Here is a 27,454-nt window from a genome sequence, read left to right as displayed (position 1 = left end):
GGATAAGGATGCTTCCAAGCACCCAGAGGTGATCATGTGTTTCATAATCGTGATAACTTCTCTCTAAATTTTAACTCTAAATTTTTTTTTTTATTAACCTTTATTTTTCCAAGAATATTCTCATTGAGATTCAAAATCTCTTTTTCAAGAGGGTCCTGGCCAAGAAGGCAGCATACAAACATTAAAAGTTTCACATTAAAAAAGAAAATTTCACACTAAAAACAAGACACATTGTAGCGTTGAAGATCATCACCACACACACACACACACACACACACATACACGCACACTTGCAGAGACACACACAGATGCACGCACACATGCACACTCGTACACACATACACACACACCCACCCACACCCACACAAACACACACACACACACACACACACACACACACACACACACATACACACACACACACACACACGTACATTGTAATAATTATCCCAAATATATAGGGTCTATATTCCATACAGTCACATTGCCACGTTTGTCATATTAACTGCCCCGGTTCTTCAAAGAAACCGTCAAAGTTTTTCAGCTGAGGAAGGCAGGAATTTATTCAAATCATTTGCTTCTTTAGAACAAGCTTCATTGGGGCACAAACCACAGGTTTAGAAAGCGTGGAGCCAGATACTAACGGTAATGGCTTCAAGATCTTTCCAAGGCCGAAGATACAGAACAGCGTCCGCACGCCGAGTCTATCACATACTTATTGCCTGCACTCGTACATAAATCACCGTACTTAGGAGTACATTTGATCTCGCTCCAAAGTCAGGAATCTCTCTTCATAGAAAAATGTATGTATAGCCATTTAATGAAAACCTGATACAGGCTTTTTTTGATGTTTTTGCTGTCACACAAGATTCCATACATATTTTTCTAAAACTGTTTCATTTAACAACTTCACTTTATTTTGTTGAGGGTCAATTACCGTTTGTCATTTCTATAATGTTAGAGTGTGTGTGTGGGTGTGTGTGTGTTTGCGCGTGCATGGGTGCGTGACTGTGTGTGCGCGAACATGTGTGCACGTGTGTGTGTGTGTGTGAGTGTGCGTGTGTGCGCTCACACATGAGACCATGTGCATTCTTGTGTGTCTGTGAGTGTCTTTTTGAGCTGTTGTTCAACTTCAACGTGCTGAAACTATGTGCTTGGCGTGGTGGTAATGTTTGTGCCTGTTGGATGGAGAGAGCTCAGCTTAGATACCCAGAGAGACACTGGAGTTCCTCAGCTGATCTTTGAGTGACTTATTTCAGCCGATGTTTAAAAAACACTTATAAACACTGATAAGGACAACCTGGTAGAGAGACCCCCGCTTGCTACTTGCTCGCTAGAGAGACATGGGAAGACAGAGAGCGAGCAAGCGAGAATGAGAACCATAGCCGGGCGAGCGTGAGATAGAGAGCGAGCGAGAGTGTGTTCTGTGTGTGTGTATGTGCTGTAAATGTCCTCCATATTTGGTGTATCCTACATGTACTCTATATTCTGTATGCACTGTTTAGGTACTATATTTACTGTATGCACTCTATATATTGTATGCACTGTTTATGTACTATTTTTACTGTATGTACTCGATATTCTGTATGCACTGTTTATGTACTATTTTTACTGTATGTACTCTATATTCTGTATGCACTGTTTATGTACTATATTTACTGTATGTTCTCTATATTCTGTATACACTGTTTAAATGTCTATGAACAAAGGCTCCACAGACGAACAGGTGTGAGTAGAGAAAAACTAAATGAGCGATTCAATTGGGATAGCGTTGGAACAGAGGTCAAAGTTCAACCGCCCTCTCCATAGCTTTTGTTTGTCGTCTTCACTCGTTGGCGGCACCTTTGAAGATGAGGCCCGGCCGTTTTAATAAAAGCTTCAAACATTAACCAGACAGCCACGGTGCTGTCCTGTGTGTAGACCAAGGCTAACCCCACCTGACCAGACCCCAGGCTCCACCACGGGGGGGATGGAGGTGCTGTTGTCATAGCAATGTCATCTCAAAGGCTGGAAGATGGAGCAAGAAGGTGATCGCTGGCCATTACTATGACGTTTGTTGGCTGATTTTTTTAAAGATCCATCACTATTTTCAGGGAGAATTTGAAAAGCCACCCTATCTGTGAAAACAGTAGCGGAGCTCTTACTTTTTATATTACAAGAATGCAATATTAAGAGAATTTCGCTATAATTAATTCATATTTTGACATTTATCCATGGCAGTAATGTACTCAGTGCTGTAAGGGTTTTCAAGGACTATGGTATGAAAGAGGACTCAAAGCCTCATAAAAAAAAACCTCATCCCAACATTTGTGCTATTTTAATAGGAGGGGTTGGCGCACTTATTACTGAATTATTGTAATTAGCGTCAAAGAGACTTTGTCCATCATTTGTGCCGGACGGTTTTGGCCAATGTGACAACTCGGACTCCCACCATGGACTGTGTTTTATTTGGTCTATTTGATGGTAACATGACAAGACAGGCAGCAGGTCTGTGTTGGAGGAGGATGGGGGGAGGTGTCAGGGTCTTTGGAGCACCAATGACACAAAGGACCAGGCCGGAAGGAGCAAGCATGAGCATCACTACACATACACTATCGCCATGCCAACACGGTTTTGGTTGAGTTCTACTGCTACTGTAAAGAATAACAATGATCCCAGCTGGCATTTACCATCCCACATATTCCCAGCCTTTTAGTACCATGAGCTTGTGCAGAGCTTTTCAGGGAGAAAAAAGGAAGGAGACAGAAAGTGTTAAAGCTTGTATACTCCTTGGCGGTCAGACCCTGGAGATACTGCTCTGGTACTTCTTTATTGCCTCGTTCTCTCTTATCATCAGTCTCTGCGTCTTCCCCCCTCTGCTCCGTGGTGAAGCGTCTGGATATCAACTGCATGTGTATCAAGGTCTCCTGCATTCGTCTAATCTTTCTGAATTATTCAGCTGCTTACAACCTTAAAAAAAGAAGAAGCGATCGACAGTATACGACATGGAATTGAGTGATCATGGTTGAGAGGGAATAACGATATTAAAGATGAGTCCATCTATAATATTTGTACGAGGGACGATGGAAGTGACGTCGGGGGATCCAACACTGTGTGTGAATCGCAGCGTCCTCATCACGCTTAGTATCTGACGAACATGTTCCTATTCAGAACCAGCGCCCGGCCTCTGAGGCCAGGGTTTAACCTGTGTTGTAGCCTCAGGAGGAATCAATAACGCAAATGGATATGAAGATTCACATCGTCCGGCACGCACGCTTTTAAAAAGCCCTGATGGAAGCAATCAGCAATGTGCATCCCATAAGAGCACACCGAGCGTAATCTGTGTGTGTGTGTGTGTGAGCCTAATATTTAAATACTTTGAATTCTCATAGTTTGCGCAGCCAAGCATTTTGCGGCACTTTCCAAGATGATGTCTTGATTTAGTGAGGCACTAATTGTCAAGTGGAAAACATGACACATCCCTCACAAGGCTCAAAACCTTCCCCTCAGCAGGTGTGCCTTTCGGAAGGGCCTTTTCCACGTGTGCATTTCAGACGCAGGTCTTCAACAGCTTTTACTTAGGAGTTCTGAGTTTGACATTGTTGTTCTACTGTGTTCACTCATGCTTGCCTTCATAATGGTTCCTACACTGGGACCCTCATCCTCCATCCGTCCTCTAACCCCCCCATCCTCCTGCCGTGGGGTCGGCCCGCCCCCCCGGCCCGACCCCACGCCCGGCGCCTGCCCTCGGCCCGAGGTGTGAGGCGGGATTCTAGTGTTTTCTTTTCCTTTTCAAGCCGATCTGTTTGCTTAAGCGAGGGGGCCGTCGGACCCCAGGCAGCGCAGCGCTACATTTCAACAACATTTCAACCTGTCACACACACACACACCAACTCATACAGAAACACTTACACACATACACACAAACACACACGCACACACACACAAACGCAAACTCTCACACACACAAACACACACACACACACACACATGTGCAGAAAGAAAGAAAGAAAGAACGAACAAAAAGTAACATTGAGGAATGTGCTGCCCGTGGTTGTGTCTTAACAGCTAGTGGATGCTTTGAGTGACAGCTGTGTGTGTGTGTGTGTTTGTGTGCTTTGGAAGTATCCCATGCATGCAGGACTGCTGAAAACACAGTCCAACATGGAAGAGGTGGTCGCTTCTCCTCTGTGCTCTATAGCCTACCGCTTTTCTATTTCGTGGATTGCAGCAAGTCAATACGAATGAAATTGATTCACTTAAATTAACTTAAATTAACAATAACACAATAATGATGACAAATGACTAATTATGATTATGACACATTGGTGACAAGATATTTTCTGATAACAGAGTGGGGAAACCTGTTAAAACTTGGCAATTCAATGTTCCTAACAGGAACACCCGTAGAGTGGCTTTAACCCTTCCCTCGCTCAACACAACACACATTTTTAAGTAGCAGCTCCACGCTCATTCAGCACGGGGCAGATATTTCGCCACACTCCCCGAGTCCCAACAACTCCAGCTCAGTTTCCAAGCGAGCCCTGTGCCTCGGTGCCCATTTTTTTTGGGACTTGACAAAACCAGCAAACAAAAACCTTTTAAACACAGCTGCTGCGTGTCAGAAGAGATGACATATGCTACGGGTGACTGTCAAACAATATCAGACCTCCACCACCTCCACCGCCTCCACACAGGTCTCCTGCAGAATGGAAAATAGCGGCTGGAGGGTGGGGGGAGGGGACATTTCTGCCGTTCGACCGTGTCTGTCAGTGATTGTCTGGGGTCCTGGTGAGATCCCGCTGGCGATCTCCATTATCAACGTGTGTATCTTTCACCTCCTCGCCTGCCTATTCATCCTCCTCCTCCTCTCCCTGCATCACAGACACTGATCTTCATCGTGATAACGCCTAAGCATCCGGTAGACAACAGCACTGTGTTTAAACGGCAGATAAAGTTGTACAGTTACACAGTTCCTCTGCGGGCTCCTGAGAGATTGTTACCATGCAGTTTGGTTGTGTTGGTGAAAAAGAGAAATCACTAAAATAGTACGAGGTTGTGTTCAGATTTTGCCATTTTTATCAAATGTTCTCGCTGTACAACTGATTCTAAACCTTTAAAAACAAACCATCATGATTAACCCTGTTGAGTTCAAGATCTCAACCAGTTTTTCACACAGTTGATGTTTATTTTGTCTTATCTTTACAACGCTCACTGTTTGAAAAAATTAAAAGAGGACTCAGGTGAGTTACCCCAGCATCATATAATATGCCTGATGTCTGTCCTGATGGCCGAAGCAGGAGGTCATAAAACACCACTGCTGAAGCCACTGTCACTTTGAGCCCACTTTGAAGCAGGGTGCTCCTTAGAGAAGCAGCACACAATCCCACAGAGCTGCATGTTGTTGTGTGTTTGTAACGTAGGAGAAAATCTTTGACAAACTTCTTTTGGTAGGAATGAGACATAAAGAGATTTATTTATATATAACAAAAGCTATTTTCTTTTCCCATTTTTAAATAGATTTTTACCAATGACGTCATTATTAGAAAAAAAAAAGGATTTGTATGAAGTAAGTAATATGAGTAAGTGAAACTGTAGACAACATAATGATTGTTATTGCATTTCATTATTATATTTGGGAATTCACGATAGGCTTATATATTGTTGTCTGAAATTGTATTATTATTATAATTATAATATTATTATGATTATTATTATCATGAGGAAGATTATTATTTTGGTGATGTTGATGATTATTATCATTATTATAATTATTATCATTATTATTGTTATTCACTAAATAAATTGCAATAACCAACCACAAACACCTGACTGCTCACATTAGTCGACTTCACTTTGATGTGTAAAATAATGATGTGAACAGGAAAATCTGCATTCAATTACGACCGTGGTGGGCTTCAAGAGAGAGCTCTTCAAATAAATTAGAGAGCATCGCTTTATTGCAGTGGTAAAGTTCAACCGCGAGAAAAAATATATTCCTTTGAATGATTAGGCGGCAGTGGTCCTTTGAGGTTGTTGGACGCCCCTCCGCACATGAGCACTCCGCACGGCCTGCAGCGAGCTGCACGGACGCATGGCTTTCAAACTACGGTGCATGGGGCCAAGGAAACGGCAGCAGCGAAATGTTCTGCTGGTGAACTTGTGCCAGCATGAATATATCATGCAATGAATCGGATCTCGTTGAGAGTTATTTTTAATAGCAAACAGCTTGATACTTTCAAGTACTTTAAATTACCTTCAGATCATAATAATCATGATCATAATAATTTTTATAAGTTACAGTTATTAATAGCATTATTCTAATAATAATAATTATTATTATTATTAATAATAATAATAATAATAATAATAATATTAATATTGTAATTATATTATACATAAATTAATAAAACAATATTACACTTTGTGTTTATTCTACAAATAGAATAGGCCTATAATAAACAATTATCCAATCAGACAGCCCCATTCTAAACCTCTAGGCCTGTAACCCACCTCCACAACAAATAAAAACGAGAAGAACTATCCGGCAATTGTGATTCCTGAGAGGTCAAAGCGGGCCTAAAGCGGAGCGACCCAACCGAGAACACGGTACCTCTGCAGACTCAACAGCAAATACATGAAACAGAAAATAACTTACCGACACACTCGTTGGACTCCCTGGCGGTCGCCCTCTGCCACGGCCGGTCGTAGTGGAAGGGCTTGCACCTGTCGCACTCAGGCCCCGCCGTGTTGTGCTTGCACTCGCACACCAGACCCCCGTCCCGGTCCTTCACGCAGCGCGAGGCATGCCCGTTGCACTTGCACCTGCCCCCCACCTGCAGGTCGGACACCGCGTAAAAGTACGAGTCCCTGGCCAGCTCCGAGTCGTCCTCGTTCTCGTCCCCGAATGTGTGCAACCTGCTGAACGTGACCCTGATGTCGGTGGCCGTGACCCAGTCCTGGAGCACGGGGGAGTTGTCGAAGTCGTGCGCCGAGGGCCTCCCGTCCAGGGTGCTGAAGGCGATCAGCCCCCCGGACAGCGGGTGCATGTCGGTGTGGGAGTCCGTGCACACGGCCTCCTGCTCGTTCTGCTTGGTGATGGCCGCCCTGTTGGGCTTGTTGTACGTCTTCCTGCACTGGGTCGAGTAGAACTGAAAGGGCACCCACGACTTTCCGTAGTCCATCGATTTCAAAATGGCCATGGACTCGGGTCGAGGGGAGCAGAACTGCAGGCTCACGTAGGTCACCTCGAACTTTTTCCCTAGAGACAGGGTCATGGTGACGTTCTGCGGGTGCTGCAGGAAGTTGTCGGACTGCCAGCAGGTGAGGTTGTGGGGGTTGTTGAGGTCAGTCAGGTACGCCGGCGGGTGGTACTTTCTGGGGTCCGAGGCGTCGCACGTGTGGCAGCTCCGGATCTTCTCATCGCCCTTCTCCGAGACCACGCAGTACCGCCCGGGCGCCTTGACGCCGCACGTGCTGGACACGCGCACCTCTTTCCCGAACGCCGAGTTGACGAAGTCCGGGATGCAGCGCCGGGGGGTCCCGGTCTCGTCGTAGCAGGGGTCCGGGGGGGACGTCTGCGCCGAGAACATGCTCATCCCGTAGCCGCCGAGCGCGCTGCGGCAGGTCAGGGACACCGTGACCAGGGTCACCATCACGTCCCACACCCTCAGCATGGTGCTGGTGAATGTGTGTTCGCTGGTTTTGTTTCCTCCGCGTCGCAGGCGCTGAGGAAAGACAACCGGAGAATAAAAGTGAGGAGAAGTTTGGAGCGAGAAATAGGATTTTTTTTTGTTTTAAATAAGAATGTAGACCAAAGCGCTTGATGCCGCGGGTCGTCTTTAAAACAGGATTGTTTTACTCAGATGTATCGGCCCAGCCTCATAATAAATCTGCATCATTATTTTACAATTATTTAATGATTGAAATATAGACCTTCTGCCCGCAATCTTTATTTCATGCTGTTCCTTTTTATCCTCAGCATATTGAGAATAAAACAATATTCAAAAGGCCAGAGCAAACGTATGGCTGTTCAAATGGCATATCAAATCAAATAAATCCTACCTCGGAATAATGTTATTAAAAGCCCTCCAGTGCAGAGAAGTTGTCCAAATGTCTGTTTCTCACGTGTTCCTCCTGTTTATTGTTTTAGTTGTTAAATCTCTCCGACGTCCTGCTCGAGATACAGACGCTCTTCTAGATCTGAGATCTGTCTCTCAGTGGTTTACTCCTGATCTCCTCCTGCTCGTATTGCTTCATTCAACCTTATGGTGTCTTCCTCTCACTCTCTCTGTTGCTCCCGCTGTCTCTCTCTGTTTCTCCCACTCTCTCTCTCTCTCTCTCTCTCTCTCTCTCTCTCTCTCTCTCGCTCTCTCCAACACACACACACACACACACACACACACACACACACACACACACACACACACACACACACACACACACACACACCACTCACACTCGTCCGCTGATCCGACTAGTGGAGTGAGAGAGCGCACATCCCAAGAAAGTGAATGAAGGGAACTGAGGTCAGCTCATCTGGAGAGTGACAGCGGTAAACGGCTTGTAAAGTGGGCAAACAACGACATCCACTGGTAGAAATAATCAATAAAGCGATAAGAGAAAAGAGCTCGGAGACCACGAAGGGGGAGTGGGGTTGGCGGGGCTATTTCCACATCCATGGAGAGGAGGGAACCCACAGCTGCAGGCGATGCCCGCCAGCGTCCTGCGGGAGATGAACAAGTGGCGCTGGTGATGTGAACATGTTCACAACAGATTGAAAAATACATTTAATTATAGATCGCTGTAACAAATCGATATAAACCACGTCTAAATCAGCTTTGTTATATCGATTTGAATAAAAGTGAATTGCAATAATCTGTTCATTCAAACTGGGTTTCAGATTGTCCTTTTATTTGGAGATAATTCAGGCAATCGGACAGGCGTCACTCCGCAATGTTTGGCCTGTCAGCTTTCTTCGTTGGGTTTCTGAAGGCTGCAGGTTCTTCCTCGTCACACTTTGTTCGTGCGTTACTATCTAGAGACCTGAGTTTTGCCTGCTTGCCAGAGATGCGTGCCTTCAATATCGAGCCTCTTGTTCGTCTTTTTACTACTTGAACTGCACTTGAAGTCGGTCACAATATTAATCATACAATAAAAAATGATGTGTTGAATTTCCCATCATTGGTGGATGGTGTCCTTATGCACCGACAAGCCATTGCACTCCGCCAGTGTTTCCCTTTTGCGCACATTGCCTCGTACGTCACCATTGTTTTTATTTGTAGGCTACAAGGGTCAACTTTACACATAATGCTGCAACATAAGTGTTTCTTCGGGATTCAACAAGTGCATGCGTTAATGAGGTTATATTCCCAATTTTCTTTTTACCATTTAATTACATTTATCAAAGACCATCTTGGACCAACAAGCTTATGGTCAATTGACGAAAGCCTAGCATATAAAATGGACAAAGACAAGGGGGCCATATGAATGGGCGCAGGGGTGAGTAGAAGGAAAATAAGGGTGGCAGAACTGAAGAGGAAGAAAAACGTAAGAAAGAAATTAAAATTGGAAGAAAATAAAAATGGGTCATTAGTTCTTGCATTTTTATTTAATTAGGGCACACATCCAGACTGCTCCCTCTCACACGTTACATTTCTTTTTCCTTTTCATTTCTAAAAAATAAACTGAGTACCACTCACATTAACTTGCAAATGGTTTAAAAAATGTCTTTAACATCTTTTAACACGATGGACGACTGCACAATGCCCTCGTCTTCCCATTTTATGATCCTTGTTTTCCACACCTCTTTCATTTCTAAAAGCCACTGCATTTGGCACAGTGATCCATGTTGTCCGCATGTTCAAACACTAATGACGCCAAACAGCTTTAAAACCAATCAAAGCATCTACTGTCATACATACGTCATGAATCCAAATAATAAAAATGATAAGCTAAGCCACAGAAGTAGTTAAAATCTCCGAACGCGGAGGGATACAGTGCTCATGAAAACCAACACATTGGATCATACAATTTATTCAAATTACTTCCTGATTCCATTATTATTTCAAACAAACAAAACATGTAAACCTGTTGACAGATCCCAACATACAGCCTTTCCCCATCGCTGCAAATCCGGTGTTAAACTTGAAGAAAACCGTTTCATGTTTTCCTATCGGGCGTCTTAAAGACAACGAGTCCCTTCCTCCCTTCCCCAGCTGTGTACACTAAAGCTAACCAGTCTGTCCACCTGCATGACTCCCCCCCCTCCCCCCCTCCCCCGGGAAATGTGGTAAATGCCCCTTAGACTATAAGGTTTTTATTTAGCAGTAAGGTTGGTGCGTGTACGTCTGTGTGTTGGTTTCCAGGGTTATAACAGGCGGGCGGGTTGGTGGCTGTTGATTGGCTGGCTGTGCGGGGGGGGTGGACGGGATCAGGGCTGGCTCTGGATGTGCCTGCGCAGCTCCTGGGCCTTATCCCTCAGGTCGGGCCGGCTGTCCGTCTGCAGCGTGGAGAGGGAGCGCTGGAGCTGCTCCCTGCTCTTCACCGGCACGCAGTCCCACTGCTCGCTCTCTGTAGCGCGCGCGCACACACACACACACACACACACACAAACACACACACACACACACACACGCGTCAATGTGGGATCCAGTCAGAGTAGGTGGCTCACTCAATTATCAGCGCTTGAGAGATTGAAGGCAGAGTCCAACACCCCATTTACATTCAGGTAACCAATATCAATCAAAAAAACAAAAAGAGCTAATGAAATGAGCAAAGACTTGCCTCCGGTCCTTTTGACCAGCAGCTCCACCACAGACAGCGCCTCGGTCCTGACAGACGAGTAGCTCTTGTTCTCTGAATGGGGGAAACAGTGGTGTCACCAAGGGGAGCACGCTGAGAGCCTCTCCGTACGTCTACGGTGGTCTGAAGGGAGACCCGACTCGCGCCGCTGAGCGGTAGTGCGCATGCTGGCATTAACGCACGTTCAGTCTGTGGTCGAGACAAAGCCAGAGGCACGGGGCGGAGGACGGCCTTACCTAGGGGGTGTGGAAGGGCAGCGCAGGTCTCTGTGAGGATCAGGCACAGGGTGGTGGGGTCCTGGTGGCTCTTCTCCAGTAGCATCAACCTGCACACAAAACCACAGTGACTGAGGGAACCACGGCTCTATAGGTTCTGGATGACAGCCTAAGGGACGGGCTGCATGAAAAGATGGAAGAGTGAGCACTTCTTCACTCATACACTTTGTGGACTGTATGTTGCCCACAAACATATATACGCCTATTATTTCCTCTGCAGATGAGGAAGAGATTCACTGGGACACAGTACGGGAAAATCTACAGGATACCTCCAAAAACCCTAATCACCAATTAATACATTTTAAATTTATACAGGATGTATCTTACTCGAAGAAAACGTCATGTTATGAAAATCATCCCATCCCCTAACTGTGACCTTTGTACACCTAATGCCCCAGGGTCATTTTTACATATGTTTTTGGAATGTCTCAGCGTGTTTGCCTTTTGGAGACACTTATGGTCCACTTTAAGTGACATGCTTGAAGTGAATATCCCATTGTCACCGACCTTACTTTTACTTAATGATGACTCTAGTCTAGAATTGTCTCTACAGCAGAGGTGTATTCTTATGGGCTGGTCTCACTGCAGCAAATAAAATGTTGGCGCCCGGATGGCAACCACCTCACACATTATCTTGGCAGAAGTGGGCCAACTCTTTTCTAGACATAGTTATGATGGAGAGATCTGTGGCCAGGGTGCATGGAGCTAGTCAGAAAACCCTAAAAGCATGGGATGAAGCTTACAATTTGGTCAAAGAAAGCGTGCAGCATTAACAAAATGTGATTATTATAATTTTTTTTTCTTTTTCTTCTCTCTATGTTTGAATTATATATCTCTTTTTTTTTTTTCTTGAAAGGCTGAGAGATCAGGGGCAGGGGTTGGTAAGGGGGTCACCATGGGTTGGGGGTGTTTCTTGTTTTCATGTTTGCTCTGTTTCTGTGAAGCACATGATTTTGTGATGTAAAAAAATAAAAAACTTGTACTTTTCTGGAATTTTTCACGTATATTTTATCAACAAAAAGTCGATCAAAAAAAAACAACAAAACATATATACGCCTATTAAAATCTAATTGCAAACAATTAAATAATGTTGTGTGGAAGTAGGCCTTGATGGTGCGTACCCCTGGAAGTAGGCCTTCATGGCCAGCAGAACACTTAGCTGCACTCTCCATGTGCTCAGCTTGAGCTTCTCACACATCAGACAGCACACGTCCACCTGGAAACGAGCTGCGCAAACATAAACACAAACAAGAGCTTCAGTGTGTGTGGGAGTAATATCCTTCAACACAAGCTACCCCAGCTCGACGTCAACTGACAGTCAACAAGCGTTTATCACGGGTCGTCAAGGCAACTTGTTTGTTCATCCAAACTCCCGCTTGCTGCCGGGGATACATTTTAACGATATGGGTCAGTTTAACGTACACACCATTTACTGTATTTGACTTTGAGGGCGACTGTTCAGAAGATCTTTGGAATATATACAATAGAGGAGAAACACAACGCCCTTTGACCTATTCTATTTACAGTTCACCATCACTGTGTGCGTCTCACCTTGGGTCTGTTGGTTCTTGGGCCAGGCTTTGCCGAGCGTCTCGTAGGAGCAGAGGAGGGCGTCTGTCTTCCGCTCCTTGTCTTTTGCGTCATCGTCATCATCGTCGTCCTGGGACCGCAGGGCCCCCACACCCTGGGGGGAGTTCTGTTGGGACAGGACGGGTGACTGGACTGGACACAGCGTGGTGAGCATCCAACACTACACCACCCCATCGCTATCATCCAACATGCTGGATTGAGGAGCAGGAATAACGTATCCGTATCGTACTCCTGCTGTCCCAAGAGCAGCGTCCTAGGAAGTAAAAGTAGCTTACAAGGATAACAACAAATACCTACAGTACACAAAGAAGGCACCAATAGTTCAATGGGTATCAATGATGAAGACTAAAGGCTTGACTAAAATCCCTTTCCAACTGTACAAGAAACCCACCAACACCAGACTTTTGTCTTTGGTGGCAAAGGTTACAATCTGCGTTCATGGACACGCCAGTTTGGCCCCTTTCCGGCTTGATGCTATGACGTCCGTAGAAGTTCTGTACGTCGGCGCGGAAATAGACAGGAACAACATGCAGCAGCCATTTTGTTCTTCAAGCAGAATTTGAAAGTGAAACTGAACGGATACGAAAAGAATTAACAAGCTTAACATTTTCACTGGCCTCCATGCTGCTTTCTCCTGTCTCATAGCCAGAAGAAAAAAAGACCTGCATATGCGCACACATTTTTTAGGATAAAGGGTTCTAGTCAGCAGGGAATGCAGCAGCTTACGAGCGTTCCAGATGATCGTCCTACCTTCTTGATGAGGGGGAAGAGGATCTCGGCCACCTCGCTGAAGCGGTCCTCCTGGCTGCTCTGGAGCACGTCCCCGGCACAGCGCAGCGCCGCCATCTTGTACACCAGGCTGTCCTTGCGGCACTCCTTCAGCACCAGCTCCAGCACCTCCGGGACGGTGGGCTGGCCCGCGCACGGCTTCTGCAGCTCGCCGCTGAGGTAGAGAGAGAAAGGGAGAGAGAAAGAGAAAGAAGGTTGAGAATGGAGGGCGTAAACCATGTGCTGTTGATCTGCAGCACATGGTTTTTTTCTAAGTAAAACCTCCACTATGCAATCTTCTACTGAAGCTATACAGCGCATTCCAAAGAAATCCAACTAGAACGTTTCCAAAGAGGAAACATGACCATCCACCTGCCAATCCATTCGGGGAATGTTTCTCAATGAATCATTCTATTCCGGTCAACTTTCCCCCCCTTTTTCTTTTTTTTTTTCATCTTTTATTCTCAGACAGACAGCTATTGCGATACCAACCTGCATTTAGACACCACTGAACCAATGGCTATAAGCAGCTCCTCCTGGAAGAAATGGGAAACACAACAGGAGCACAAGGTGAGAGGCAGCAGGGGTGATGCAGACCCAACCCACCAACAAGGTGAGAGGCAGCAGGGGTGACGCAGACACCCCCCTCCCAGCTGCAGTGACCGACACCAGCCTCCCAGCTGCAGTGACGCAGACACCACCCTCCCAGCTGCAGTGACCGACACCAGCCTCCCAGCTGCAGTGACGCAGACACCACCCTCCCAGCTGCAGTGACGCAGACACCCCCCTCCCAGCTGCAGTGACGCAGACACCAGCCTCCCAGCTGCAGTGACCGACACCAGCCTCCCAGCTGCAGTGACGCAGACACCACCCTCCCAGCTGCAGTGACCGACACCAGCCTCCCAGCTGCAGTGACCGACACCACCCTCCCAGCTGCAGTGACCGACACCACCCTCCCAGCTGCAGTGACCGACACCAGCCTCCCAGCTGCAGTGACGCAGACACCACCCTCCCAGCTGCAGTGACGCAGACACCACCCTCCCAGCTGCAGTGACGCAGACACCCCCCTCCCAGCTGCAGTGACCGACACCAGCCTCCCAGCTGCAGTGACGCAGACACCACCCTCCCAGCTGCAGTGACCGACACCAGCCTCCCAGCTGCAGTGACGCAGACACCACCCTCCCAGCTGCAGTGACGCAGACACCCCCCTCCCAGCTGCAGTGACGCAGACACCAGCCTCCCAGCTGCAGTGACCGACACCAGCCTCCCAGCTGCAGTGACGCAGACACCACCCTCCCAGCTGCAGTGACCGACACCAGCCTCCCAGCTGCAGTGACCGACACCACCCTCCCAGCTGCAGTGACCGACACCACCCTCCCAGCTGCAGTGACCGACACCAGCCTCCCAGCTGCAGTGACGCAGACACCACCCTCCCAGCTGCAGTGACGCAGACACCACCCTCCCAGCTGCAGTGACGCAGACACCACCCTCCCAGCTGCAGTGACCGACACCAGCCTCCCAGCTGCAGTGACCGACACCACCCTCCCAGCTGCAGTGACGCAGACACCACCCTCCCAGCTGCAGTGCAGGAGACCCCCGCTCGTACCTTGCCCGCCCAGGTGCGCCCGGCCAGGCCGTTCAGCAAGGCCGTCAGCACCAGGCCGAGGTGCGGCGCCACTAGTGAGCCGGTCTGTTCTCTGGCGACCGTCGCCATGGCAGCCGCCCCCTGAGCCTTGATCTTCCAGGACTGGGACTGAAGGGCCTTCTGGGTGATGGTGATCAGCTCCGTCATGTACAGCCGGATGCCTCCGAAGCTTCCTGGAGTCCGAGAGAAGCGGAAGGGAAGAATGTTGTCAGTTTGACACATCAAGAGGTTTAAGGCGAGCGGGTGGGCCCCCCACCTGATGAGCTAGGAGGTTACTGCATTGATTTGACGGTTTTGTCTGGGATGCAGCATGCACAGTGTTGTGGGTAGCATGCTGGTTCTTGTGTATGCATTTAAGAAAAGAGCTTGTGCTGATGCAGATTAATGCACAGAGCAAACATAGGCCAAAATAATTGAGTCACACAATCGCGATATCTTAATAATAATACTAAATAGAATAATATAAACTAGAAAATGCATTTCCTGAAGAAAATGCGGTGAGTGCTGTAGTACAAAGTGAGACATAAAGAAACATTAAATGGCTTAAATCAAGTGAAGGGATTTGAACAAAAGGTCAAAAGTCTAAATGGAGTAAACAATGCAAACATGCACACCATATAAGAAAAAGTAAGTGGTTGGAAACAAATAAAGTGACAGCTGAATGAAAAGCGCAAAGCATTGCTAAAAATGCAGAAATGTATAAGGTCAAATGTATTGCCCTGCACTGTGTGTGTGTGTGTGTGTGTGTGTGTGTGTGTGTGTGTGTGTGTGTGTGTGTGTGTGTGTGTGTGTGTGTGTGTGTGTGTGTGTGTGTGTGTGTGTGTGTGTGTGTGTGTGTGTGTGTGTATGTGTGTGTCTTTAAGAGAATAGCGAGCCGGTGTGTCATGAAAAGTAGCCCAATAGAGCGGGAAAAGCAGCCCAATCCTGCAACACTGCCTGAACGTCCTCCAAAAGTAGCCCAATCCAGTGTGAAAAAATGCCCAATCTGGCAACGCTGCTGAACGTCCTCACGCTCCAGCGTCAACGTAAATCAATGAGACCAACTGAAAGCCAAGCCGGTATGAAACTAAAACTGTTATTCTGAATAAAGTTTAAATGATATTGAAATTCCGTTTGGATATTATTGAAGATACAAGTGTGTAGATTTGTTAAATGGTTTGAACAAAGATAAACGGTTGGAAATTGATTTAGTTATGTCTTAAACAGTTGAAGTACCAGAGTACTCCCATTGACTTCCAATGTTAAAAAAAAGATATTATAAAAGTATAAATATTAAAGAAATCTCAAAAAAGCGCACGGTTCCAAGCTATTCTGAATATTTTAAAATTTGAATGGAGTCTCTAGGTGAAAAATTGAGGAAGGAGATAGGTCCCAAAGTTTGTAGAGAATAATAAAGAAAGAAAGAAAGAAAGAAAGAAAGAAAGAAAGAAAGAAAGAAAGAAAGAAAGAAAGAAAGAAAGAAAGAATAAAACTTATGAAGAACAATAGTTGAGCGCTGCAAGCATCACTCACCTAATTATAGGACATTATATGAAGTCATAATCTCATTACATGCAAAGGAACCCAACCAAAGAAAAAAAATATTTTTTCACAAAGCCTTGCAGACCAGCGCCGTCCCCACCACCAGTCCACGGAGCAGCTCCCCCCTCCTCACCTGGCACGTTCTCCTGCCACACCTCGGACCACAGCGTGGCGTCGTGGCTCTCGCCCTGCTCCTCGTCCGGGCCGGGCAGCTGGTGCATGCCCAGGAAGGCCAGCGGCAGGGCCAGCCCCGCATGGCCCTTCAGCACGTCAGGGCTGTAGTGGCTGATGGCGTGCAGCGTCAGCACGCACGACGACTTGTACACCGGCTCTGTGGGGGGACCCAGGGAGACGGTTGAGGGTCAGAACCAAGGAAAGAAGGGGGGGGGGGGGGGGGGGGGGAGCATGAAGAAAGACGATACCTCTTCCAATTTGCCAAATAATTGAATACACTGAGGGAGAACCGAACCCCAACACCACTTGTACATTGGTTTGCATTGTAGAGGACTCCCTCTGTAGGTTACACTTGGTATTGCATGCGTCATCTCTGAATGGCTGATAGGGTTACCAGGTCACCTGCTGATAAGCACTGTGACACACCTGTCCACCACTTATCCAAAGTAAATTGAAGGATTGGTTACAGGTGTCCTGCAGACCCACAATGAAACATTCTATTTATTAAAGACGGGGTCAGGGGGTTTGGTTATCCTCTGGTACCCCTCTAGAGTCTGATGAGCAGCACTCACCCTCCTTCTCCAGGTACCAGGTGTTGAGTTTCAGCAGCAGCCGCTCCACACTGCTGTCCTTGGCCGTCTGACAGAGGAACACAACAAAAAAATCGTCGTGAAACCCCAGTAAGGCATAAAGGGGACGGGCAGCTGGTCATTTAAGGCCACAACAAAACACATCTCCGGTTCTTCCAGGGGAGAAGGGGCTCGTACCCGGACCAGGTGACCCAGGGCGAAGGCGAAGGCTTTCTGCATCACGCTGCTGCGGTCGTGGATGCCGCTCAGCAGGGAACTCATCAGTTTCCCTTTTTGGATAGAAAAAAAACACAAAACGCCACACAAACGTTAGCACACACAGACTAGCAAGGACACTTGCTCCACACGGGTCTTCTGATCAGAGTTTCTGTACGTTACCTGAGTACGGACTGAGGTCCTGGGGACACTGAACGGTGAGAGAGACGATGACACTGGCACAGCCGCCCTTTGGAGACACGGTGAGGCAGAACAAAGAGATGTTAATGGACATGAGGTTGGCTATGGTATCCCAGCATTAACACCCGGCACGCGTAAATCCACCAAGGCGCGCCAGTATAGACACACGTATGAGCGTGCGTGCATGTGCGTAGTGCGTACGTACCTTGGTGCCCAGTCCCACTCCACTCTTGAGCAGCTCACAGAGCCTGGGCACCAGCTCTCCCAGCACAGAGACGTCCAGGTGCTGCAGACACTGGACACACAACACATGTGTTCAGTGTGACCGCATTCTCTAAAGGGTGTAATGAATCGAGCCACACAGCAGGGCATATGCTCTCTTAAAAACACAGCGAGGATATGAGTAGGTGTCAGAACATCAACTTCAGGTGGCTACAAATACAGGTGTGAACACATCCAATCAGATCACAAAAACAAAAAACTAAACTGGTTCAACATGTCTCACAGATAAACGTGTTCCGCGTGAGCTGGCTGTTGTTCAAGATCGAAATACAGCAAAAGACTATCACAGTAACACTCAATGAATGCCCCGCCAGAGAATGTTTAATTTAGGCCATAAAGGCTACCAGCTATATTTAATTTTCACACTAAAAATAGGGTCCGCTGCAACAATGAGCCAGGTGGGGGCTCAAACATGACTGCATTCATTCAAACGGGAAGGTGTGAGGGGCCCATGAACATTTCAATATAAAAGCTGCCTTTTTCATTACCATGTTAATGGTTTCCATCATAGGAGAGGACTTGGCAGCGCTGAGCCGGGCCGCATCCATGGCACTCTGGAGAGGGAGCACAGGGACAGGGAGGGTGAGACTCCTGGCGCCGCGCCAACATGGGAGCCCACCAGATGGGGTTCCAGGGGGGCGTTACCTTCTCCTGCTCGGTGGCGCGGAGGCTGAGGTAGTTGAGGACGGCGGGCTCCAAGGTGCTGAGGGCCTCCAGCAGTGCCGGGATGAGGCGCGGGGCGTGGGGCTTCAGCCGGGCCCCCGCCGTCTTGCTGATCTTCACCAGGGTCTGGATGCTGTGGGACAGGGGGGGGGGACAGGGGGGGGGGGGGGATGAAGTATGCAGGAGTGAGATAGGGTGAGTGAGTGATGGAGCGCACATTGTAGAGCACAAGTATGGGTACAATAATGGTAAATGGACTGCAATTATGTAGCGCTTTTCTAACCAGTGGGCTTTACAATATTGCCTTACGTTTACCCATTCGAACACACATTCATACACACAGCGGTGTCAACCAAGCAAGGAGACAGCCAGCTTGCCCAGAGCAGTTAGGGTTAGGTGTCTTGCTCAGGGCGCCTCAACGTAACGTACGCTCATGAAGACTTTATTTTGCCGCGTCTCGCATAAGAAACGCTGTGGCCGTTGTAAACAACAATTTCTTCCCATGATGACAAATCATTTCAAGATGGATAAGCCAATGCTCCAATGCTTCCAAAATGGAGGCCGTCATTGTGACGTTTCGATGTACAAGCCCCATGGGAACCCAGTGTTCTGCTTCCTGTTTCTGCCACGCTGGGCACCTTATTTCCTTCTGCCGTGAGCACCTGGTACTTTTGACTGCCCTTGACGGCCAGATTTAAAAATAATTCACCCCAAAATATAGGAAACAACGTCACTGCAATTTAGGTATGGATATTTTATGGTTTCTGTGCAGGAGTAAAAAAGTGCAGCATATTGCTCTGCCTTTTTCTAGGCTTCAACAAAAAAGGCAGTGCAGTGAGCTTCGCTTATTAGGAACCCAAGGTTTTCCGCTAGATCATCCCCTTGCAGTGAGTTTAGTTTCATTCATCCTTTCAACCGCCGAACCCCACGGATGTCTGGCTGTATGTGATGCCGTGCTCTATGTGATGCCTGGCTCTATAAGACGCGCCTATGGGCGTTAGCTCCTGCGTGTGATGAGAGCAGAGGGGTACCTGAGGGAGCGAACCTCCGCCACGTTGCTGACGATGCCCTTCTCCAGCAGGGTGGGCAGCAGCACGGCCACCGTTCTCTGGGCCCCCGTGCCCGTGGACTCACACATACGAGTGCACACCTGGGGAGGGAGCCCGGTGTTTAGGGGGTTGGGTCTGGCCGAGTACATAATTTCAAACTCCGAATGATCACTAGGTTTTCTTTAGTAAAGTCACTTTACTTAAAAATTAAGTAAAGTGACACATGGCTTCTACAGTATGAGTTGACCTTCAATTATCAAAAAGCAAATGGGTGGTTGGATTATTGTGCACAGTTTTGCATCAAATTGCAGGACTGCAACTAATCACTTTAATAGAAATCCCACAGGAAAAATTTCTACCTGTTCCATTGATGTTTATTCCCAACCCGTTATAATAATGAGCTTATTGGTTTATTTTGGCCTTGTTTAAACATTGAAATCGCTGCTTAATATCAATCTTAAACCATTAACCCCCTGCTTGCCGCAACCTCTTATTTCTATTGACGCAACTGACTGGTGGGAGCACCACCATGGAAAACTAAATTTGAATGGCTATCTAACAAAAGAATGTCCAAATATTACAAATTTCGGCCTTTGCACTAGAGGATATGTGTGAAGAGAATCACTGAAACAAACCCACACACACACGCACACGGCTTACCTTGCTGAGCGTTTTCAGAGCAATGTCGGCTGCTTTACGAACAGACTCCTGAAAAAAGTGATTCATCAGGATCAATATATTATATCCAACTTGATTATTATGAGCCATGTTCAATATTGAGCCACAGAAGCTCCCTTCATGCTGAGAAATGGCAGCTTTTTGTGGTGTAAAAGAAAGTCATGAACTCACCTTGATGTCATCCAGAACTCTGAACAGCGTCTCCCACATCTCCGCCAAGTAGTCGATGATGTCATCCGCTTGCCGGCCGCGGATGAGGTCGTTCAAGGCCAGGCAGCTGAGTGGTGGGACATGTGGAATAATGAATGAATGTGGGAGGCGGGTGAGGCGTGCATTAACAGGGAATAAATACCCAGCCTTTTCCCGTTCCTCCCCGTCAATGATACACCCAAACACTTCATGTCAAGTCGATGGGTGAATACAATGACAACATTTGGATTTGGCGGGGAATTACGTCTCCAAAAGACATGCAATGACTGTGTCCGTGTGTGGGTGTACCTGGACTCCCGAACTCTCCATGTGGTATTGGTCAGGTTGGAGATGACATCCTGAAGGATCTCCTTGAGATACTTATCAACCTGAGAAGAAAAGAAAGCATATCAATAAACATGGACCAAAAAAAAATAAAAAATACTAAAAGCCAACGAATGCCTGCTACATCCCCCCTCCCTATGATCCTCCCCTAGTGAGAAGTGTTACGCTCATGCTGCCTTGTGTGCAAATGTGATTCACATGCAAGATGTTTGCCCGAAAAACAGGGAAAATGTCAGAAGATAGGCAGGAGTGATGAAAAATACAGAGCCTCCTACAGAGGGAGGCACACAGTCAAATGTAAACTAATGTTGTCATAGCACAATTCCCTCGCTTCAAGCGGACAGCTGGCTATTCAATTTCTAATAAATTGCAGTTAAAGTATAGCTCCTAAATCGCCCTACAGCACCTTTAGGACTTCCAAGTTTAAGTCCTAAAGGTACAGTATCAAAACTGCTAGAAACAGGTCAACCAGATGAAACACATGCCACCCCATATGTGGTGCATGTGGACGAGTGTGTTGGGTTACCAGGGCCTTGTCGGTGACCAGGGCATCCCAGATGCTGGTCATGGCCTGGCGGATGGCCATGTTGGGGTCAAACTGGTAGCGGTAGAGACGAGGCACCAGCTGGGGCAGGAAGGGGGCCAGCTGCTCCCCGGCCTTCGCCGCTATGATGTTGAAGCCAAAGGCTGCCCCCTGCAGGGAGGAGGAGAAGGTACAGGACCCAGAGAACGACATTAGACAGACAGAAGTAGTAGAAGATAATAATTTGAGTTTGAGGAAAGCCCCGAGAGGGTTAGGCTATCATTCATGTTTATCACTATCAGTAATGATTCTTATTAAAGTCAGGTTAAAATCATTAATTATATATAATACACGCTGAAGTGCTTACTCGGTAGAAAGAAAATCTGCCACGGTCCAGATATTTGACCTTTCATTCATAACTATTGATGGGTCAGCTGTGCTTTTTATACCTTGCGGGAGTTCCACATGGCATGGTGATTGGCCAGGTTCATGAACTTGTAGACCAGATCTGGTTGGTTCAGGTCGCTGGCCAGTGAGCACAGCTCCTTGTAGGTATTCAGCCCTTGACTGCCAGAAATCACGGCGATGAAAAAACGTTATTCAAAACATGAGCATGTTTAATGAAACGTTGAAATACTTCTAATCTAAATGTGAAGGACGTTGAAAAGAAATAAATGGACGCTATTCAGTTAACATAGCTCACCCGTCGGGTGCTTTTCCCAAAGCCTCGCCCTGGAACACCTCTGTGTCTTCAGAGACCGCGTGCTTCACTCTGCAGAGAACAGACCACCATTACACTTCGTATCCAGAAACGACTTGTTGATTCTGGTGACAGTGGTCATTACTTTCACATAATCAACTTCTGTCCCCAACTCAGGCCCTATGCCGTAGCTAGGGTTCACCACACAACGCAGCAGAAGGCCTCTCTGACCGCCCCATGCAGCCTGGACCAGGAGTGCGCTTTCTCACCGCTTGCCGGTCATGAGGGTCTCCACCAGCGTGGACACCAGCTCCTGCTGGTCGGCTTCCCCTCCCATCTCGTAGACCAGGCCCAGGCCTTTAGACGCCACGTCCTGACTCAACTCTGGAAGGACAGACCGGGGATGAGATGGAGAAAGGGACGTAGAGCAGAAAGGTAGAGTGGTTTTTCAGTGTGCTACTGCCTAAACGTTAGACAGGAAGTCTGAATTAGACAATGGGTAACAGTGGGGCAGGAGCGGACGTCATTGGGATCTTAGTCTTACCGTCGGGGTCGGAGAGAATGGAGATGAAAGCCGTCTGAATCTCCTTCAGGTGGGACTGAGAGACAGAACAAAGCACAAATCACATCACGGTTGCCAGAAGGAATAATGTGAATAAAAGGGCTTGCACATTGCTCCAACAAACTGAAACCCAACGCAAGGATGTCAACAGCCACTGACGAGACATGTTCAACACAACACAACAGCTGCAACGACCCAGAGGTACGGCAGACTGGCCCCATGTTGGGGTTTAGTGGAGTTTGTTGTGTTTTTTGGCAAAGTGTGCAAGCATCTTGATAAACACAAAAAACTGAAAACATACTTTGTAATTACCAATAAATGCTACTAGATGAACGTATGCAATTTGTTGGATGAACTAAACAACTATTTGAAGTACGAATCTACAGCCTTCGGTCCATCTTTAAATCCAGGGTACCTTGATCTCATTGTGGTTTCCCAGTTTGCGGACCAGAGAGAGCAGCCAGATGCAGGCGGCCTGCCGGACATGGGGGTTCTGGCTGGGGATGTACCTCGACAGCACCGCGTTCAGGACCCAGGGGACCACATCGTTGCTCTTCACATCTGACGCAATGGTGACAGATTTGTTGTTATGGATCAGGATTGACTATGAACAATTTCTGAATGACCAACTATATCTCAGAGAAAGCCACTCTTGAAGGGTGATTGAAACCGTACGTCTAATTTATGCTTATTTGCTAAAAATAGTGCGAAACCAACCAGGAGTCATTCATTCATTCAGAGGTTTCTCCCCTTTTTTCTGTTTTGGTGGTTATCTTTTTCGGTTGGGTTTGTGTTTGGTTCTGTTATAATTTTTTTTCTTGGAAGGTTTTTTCCTGTATTCAAGGTTTTTCCTTGAATACAGGTCATTCAGAAGGTTTTTCCTTGAATACAGGAAAAACGTTCCAAGAAAAACGAAAAAACACAGAACCAAACACAAACCCAACCGTAAAAGTCAAAACAATCTGCCACTTGCTCCTCAAAAAATTAATACAGCAAAAACCTTCAAGGATAAGAAAAAAAAACACAGAACGAATCAAAAACCCAACCAAAAAAACAAAAATCAAAACAGATAAAAACTAAAACTCAAACAATCTGCAACTTGCACTTCAAACTCCCCATAACCTGCTCCGAAATAGCCACACCCATATTGCACCATCCTTTCAACATTCGGAAATTACAAAACAAGAAAATGAAGAGAAAGTCAAGGGACGAGCATTTCGTGAATAAAAACATTCTCTTTAGGTTCAGATGATGCTTAACATCTCTTATCCACTGACTGAAATGTTTTTTCAATTCTTACAACGTACAAAGCACGCCATCGCCCTCTAGTGGACAAACACTGTACTTCAGTGCTTACTGTTGGGTGGGCTGTACTCGTCCTCAGTGCAGGTCCACGGGTCTCTGGCCGCGCCGGAACTGGTTCCCAAGGCAGCGCTTGTGATGGCCTCGCCTACCGTGAACTGGAGCTCCACCTGCTTGGCCTGAGAGAGCGTGCAAGAGATTAAAAACAATTTAATCCAAGTTGAACAGCAACAGAACTTAGAAATAGTTGATAGGTTGATAGTGGAACTTGTGGACTTCATACCTCCACAGAGTCCATGAGTCCCTGGATGATCTTCTTCTGGTGGGGGAAGTCTCCATCGCCCACAGGAAGAGAGCCCAATGTCTGGATGGACCTCTCCTTCATCTGACACCCACAGTTCAGTTCAAGTTTTATTTGTCACGTACAAAGTTTTACGTGCACAACTAGCAGGGATAAACTAACTTTGCCTGCTCATTTGACTATGCTTGGACAATAAATAACACACACACACACGCACACAGGCACTTCTATTTTATGCAAGTAAACATTTATGGGTGAAAACGAAAACATAAAAAAAAGACGAACAAGGGGGTAATATATTGGGGATATGCAGTCATAAAATAGGCCGTTAGTTTGGTGTATACTGTCGAATCCGCAGTACATTATATCAATTTAACGACTGCTTTATGGAAGTACATATGGCTTAATGTCCTTCCGTAAAGCAGTCATTAAATCGATTGTTGTAGGGCAGTAAAATGGTCAAAGAAAAAAAAGAATGCCTCGAAAAAATCTTCTTTATGAATATTTTAAAAAAGGTAGAGGCCCTGATCAAGTGGAAACTAAAACGGTAAATTGGTAAATTGAAGAAGGCAATTTGGACCTCAAGTCAGTGCGACTTGAGGGCTGTTTGTTTAACGACAGGAGACGCGGTGGGGGGATAGATGGCCCAGAGGATCCATGTGATGTTTGACTAGCTGAGCACCGTAAGGAAACTGCTGCCATGCAAGCCAAATGCAGCAGTTTGATGATGATTAAAGGATAACTTGGGGATTTCCAGGTCCCAACCCTATTTCTCCATCAATTTGGGTCTGAGTGACTAAAAGACAACTCTTTTGGTCAAGTGTTGGGCGAGAAATGTAATCTGTGAAACTGGCTGCAATGTAATCCTTTGCGGCAGTAGCACCCCGTCAATGTACGTTCCTCTGAAAGAGGTGGTTTTACCATCAACGGGCTCAGATTGTTATCACAAGCATTTGACGACTTCATGGAACGATCCCTACAGAGAAATACAACTTTATTTCTTTACGTTTCGCTTGATTTGTATGTTATTGTGTCTGACACTCAGAAATCGTGTTGCTTCCCTGTTGTCATTACAATATCAACCCTCCTGCACCCTAATCTTTAAGATAACACGAACAACAAAACAACCTCTTGCCGGCACTCCTCTCCAACTCTCACTCACGTTTCCACCTTTATCTTCCTGTCACAAGTCCACTCGCCCAGAGCGAGACCTCAACTTGAGCCATACTTGGTTGCACACAATAACATTGTTGTAACAACATTATGCGAAAGGTAAAGATCAAAGTTGTGTTTCTATAAAACAATCCTTTCTACATTGTTGTCTGACAAATATAACAGTCAGTGGTAAAACAAGTACTTTTAGAGCTTGACTTGTACATTGACAGTGTGCCATTTACCCGAAGGATTCAATTGCAGCCTGGTTTGCGGATAACGGCTCCAATGCTGTCACACAATGTCAGACCCAAAATGAAGAACCAGGTGGGAAAATCCCAAAGGCTAGTGTTATGGGTGCCTCGTAAAATGTGGACCAGTGAAGCATTTTGACACTAACTGTGCTTAAAGGATATATATACAGTATAAAACGAATTGACCATGGCGCACACATTTTTTGTGAATACGAGGATAATGGACAATGGCTATCAGGAGGCACACATCAACACACACACACACACACACACATATACACACCTTGAGGGTCTCCTTGCCAGAGGGGATCCGGGCCAGCAGGTTGTCCACGGTGGACAGTTTGGTGAAGCCTTCTCCCTCCGCAGGGATCAACAAGGACCCGCTGCGGCCCACCTCCCCCAAGGCAGTGCAGGCTGCCACGGCCAGTAATGCACTGCTGTTGTCCAGGAAGGAACCTGGGAGGGACACACACACAATACACACAGGGGCCAGTGACTAACCAAGGCAGTAGGAACCTTCAAAAGAAATCGGAGGATCAAGGACAATAAATCCCGACCCTTTTCATTCCCCAATTTCAGGAGATTGACTCAGCTGTTTGAGCAGTGTAAGCATTGCATGCTCACTGTCGGATTTGAAACTTGCCGTTATTGGAGGACCTCATAATGTTTGAGTGACAGTGACGGGGGCCAGTAATACTTAACAGACTTTCATTAGCGCCCGCTTCCATTCTAGTGGTCCCAGGGCACGCCTGCACGAGAATACGTACCAATGGTCTTGGTTGCCAAGGAAACAAGATCATCATCGTCCTTGGACACGCCGGTCTCCATCTTATTGGGAGAATCGTCAATGGTGAACTCCTTCCTCTTGCTCATGTATCTGCCCACCATGTAGCCCAGAGCCAAAATGGCGCCGTGTTGGGTTTCGGGGCTCTGTCATCGCGCAGCAACAAATAACATGGTTAGTCAGACAAATAATTTAGTACCAATATTGACCTTGCATCAATATCTCACTGTCTAAAGTAAACAGAATGAAAGCGTTCATATATCATTCAACAGAAGCAGATGGAGGGCAGTCACGCACGTGGTTGTCTTTGGTGATCTTGACCAGGTTGTGAACAGCGGTGTTCAGCTCACTGCCAGACATGGTGGAGACCACCACGGCATAGAGCTGGGCAGCTAGCTCCCTCATGTCCTCCTTGTTGGTGTTCATCAGACTCTGGAAGACATTACATATAGAGAGGAATCAATCACCTATACATCAGACCTGCAAACTCCAAACTGTTTCGAGAAATACGGCTACTCGAATTCTGAGCTACCCTGGGCGGGATTTAGCGTGAATATTCATTACGGATGTTGTAGCATTACACAATACAATGGAAAGATTTCAAATGACAGACTTGGATGCAAAATGTAGCCCTTTATTATATAGAAATTTGCTGTTGGTGTATTAGCCTAGGACAACACCCTTACCAATTTATTTATCTAAATAGCCCTATGTTGTTCGAATTTACTAACTTTATGCAAGGTCTACGTTCGTGCAGTACTCGGTCTACGTTCGTGCAGTACTACTATTAAACACTAATGTTTAATAGTATGGATTTGTTTCTCCACTTGCTTGCGGACCTTGCCGTATAGTTTTGGCATCTCAATTTGGCTGAAGTGTGTGCGGGCAGGTAACGCGTACCTGGGATCGAGTGTTTTGACCATCTCTTT

The 27,454-nt window shown here is 46.6% G+C and overlaps 2 protein-coding genes across 2 annotated transcripts in view; both read right to left on the bottom strand.

Moving 5' to 3' along the window:
- LOC307071178 (netrin-1) overlaps positions 1–8,276 on the bottom strand; it is a gene marked incomplete at its 3' end in the record, with an annotated part of 52,957 nt that extends 44,681 nt beyond the window's left edge. Inside the window, exons 1-2 of the mRNA XM_079730096.1 lie at positions 8,044–8,276; positions 6,638–7,706 (exon numbers count right to left, since the gene is read on the bottom strand). Coding sequence (XP_079586222.1) covers positions 6,638–7,655 — 1,018 coding nt within the window. The 5' untranslated portion in view covers positions 7,656–7,706; positions 8,044–8,276. The remainder of the gene's footprint in view (positions 1–6,637; positions 7,707–8,043) is intronic.
- A 1,291-nt stretch (positions 8,277–9,567) lies between these two features.
- The window catches only part of ecpas (Ecm29 proteasome adaptor and scaffold), a 29,733-nt gene continuing 11,846 nt past the window's right edge, over positions 9,568–27,454 (bottom strand). The window contains exons 20-49 of the mRNA XM_079729417.1: positions 26,823–26,957; positions 26,509–26,671; positions 26,025–26,197; positions 24,318–24,419; positions 24,090–24,213; positions 23,148–23,293; positions 22,715–22,769; positions 22,440–22,554; positions 22,174–22,242; positions 21,920–22,037; positions 21,474–21,641; positions 20,912–20,991; positions 20,585–20,690; positions 20,396–20,443; positions 19,718–19,836; positions 18,669–18,819; positions 18,512–18,577; positions 17,947–18,036; positions 17,724–17,790; positions 17,523–17,614; positions 17,328–17,394; positions 16,715–16,912; positions 15,022–15,233; positions 13,908–13,951; positions 13,398–13,590; positions 12,609–12,753; positions 12,179–12,284; positions 11,019–11,107; positions 10,761–10,836; positions 9,568–10,547 (exon numbers count right to left, since the gene is read on the bottom strand). Coding sequence (XP_079585543.1) covers positions 10,412–10,547; positions 10,761–10,836; positions 11,019–11,107; positions 12,179–12,284; positions 12,609–12,753; positions 13,398–13,590; positions 13,908–13,951; positions 15,022–15,233; positions 16,715–16,912; positions 17,328–17,394; positions 17,523–17,614; positions 17,724–17,790; positions 17,947–18,036; positions 18,512–18,577; positions 18,669–18,819; positions 19,718–19,836; positions 20,396–20,443; positions 20,585–20,690; positions 20,912–20,991; positions 21,474–21,641; positions 21,920–22,037; positions 22,174–22,242; positions 22,440–22,554; positions 22,715–22,769; positions 23,148–23,293; positions 24,090–24,213; positions 24,318–24,419; positions 26,025–26,197; positions 26,509–26,671; positions 26,823–26,957 — 3,453 coding nt within the window. The 3' untranslated portion in view covers positions 9,568–10,411. The remainder of the gene's footprint in view (positions 10,548–10,760; positions 10,837–11,018; positions 11,108–12,178; positions 12,285–12,608; positions 12,754–13,397; positions 13,591–13,907; positions 13,952–15,021; positions 15,234–16,714; positions 16,913–17,327; positions 17,395–17,522; positions 17,615–17,723; positions 17,791–17,946; positions 18,037–18,511; positions 18,578–18,668; positions 18,820–19,717; positions 19,837–20,395; positions 20,444–20,584; positions 20,691–20,911; positions 20,992–21,473; positions 21,642–21,919; positions 22,038–22,173; positions 22,243–22,439; positions 22,555–22,714; positions 22,770–23,147; positions 23,294–24,089; positions 24,214–24,317; positions 24,420–26,024; positions 26,198–26,508; positions 26,672–26,822; positions 26,958–27,454) is intronic.

The sequence above is a fragment of the Pollachius pollachius genome (genome assembly GCF_949987615.1).
Source record: "Pollachius pollachius genome assembly, chromosome: 2".
Classification (NCBI taxonomy): Eukaryota; Metazoa; Chordata; class Actinopteri; order Gadiformes; family Gadidae; genus Pollachius; species Pollachius pollachius.
Note: the sequence above shows the minus strand (reverse complement) of the source record. Positions and strands in the feature narration are given on the sequence as shown.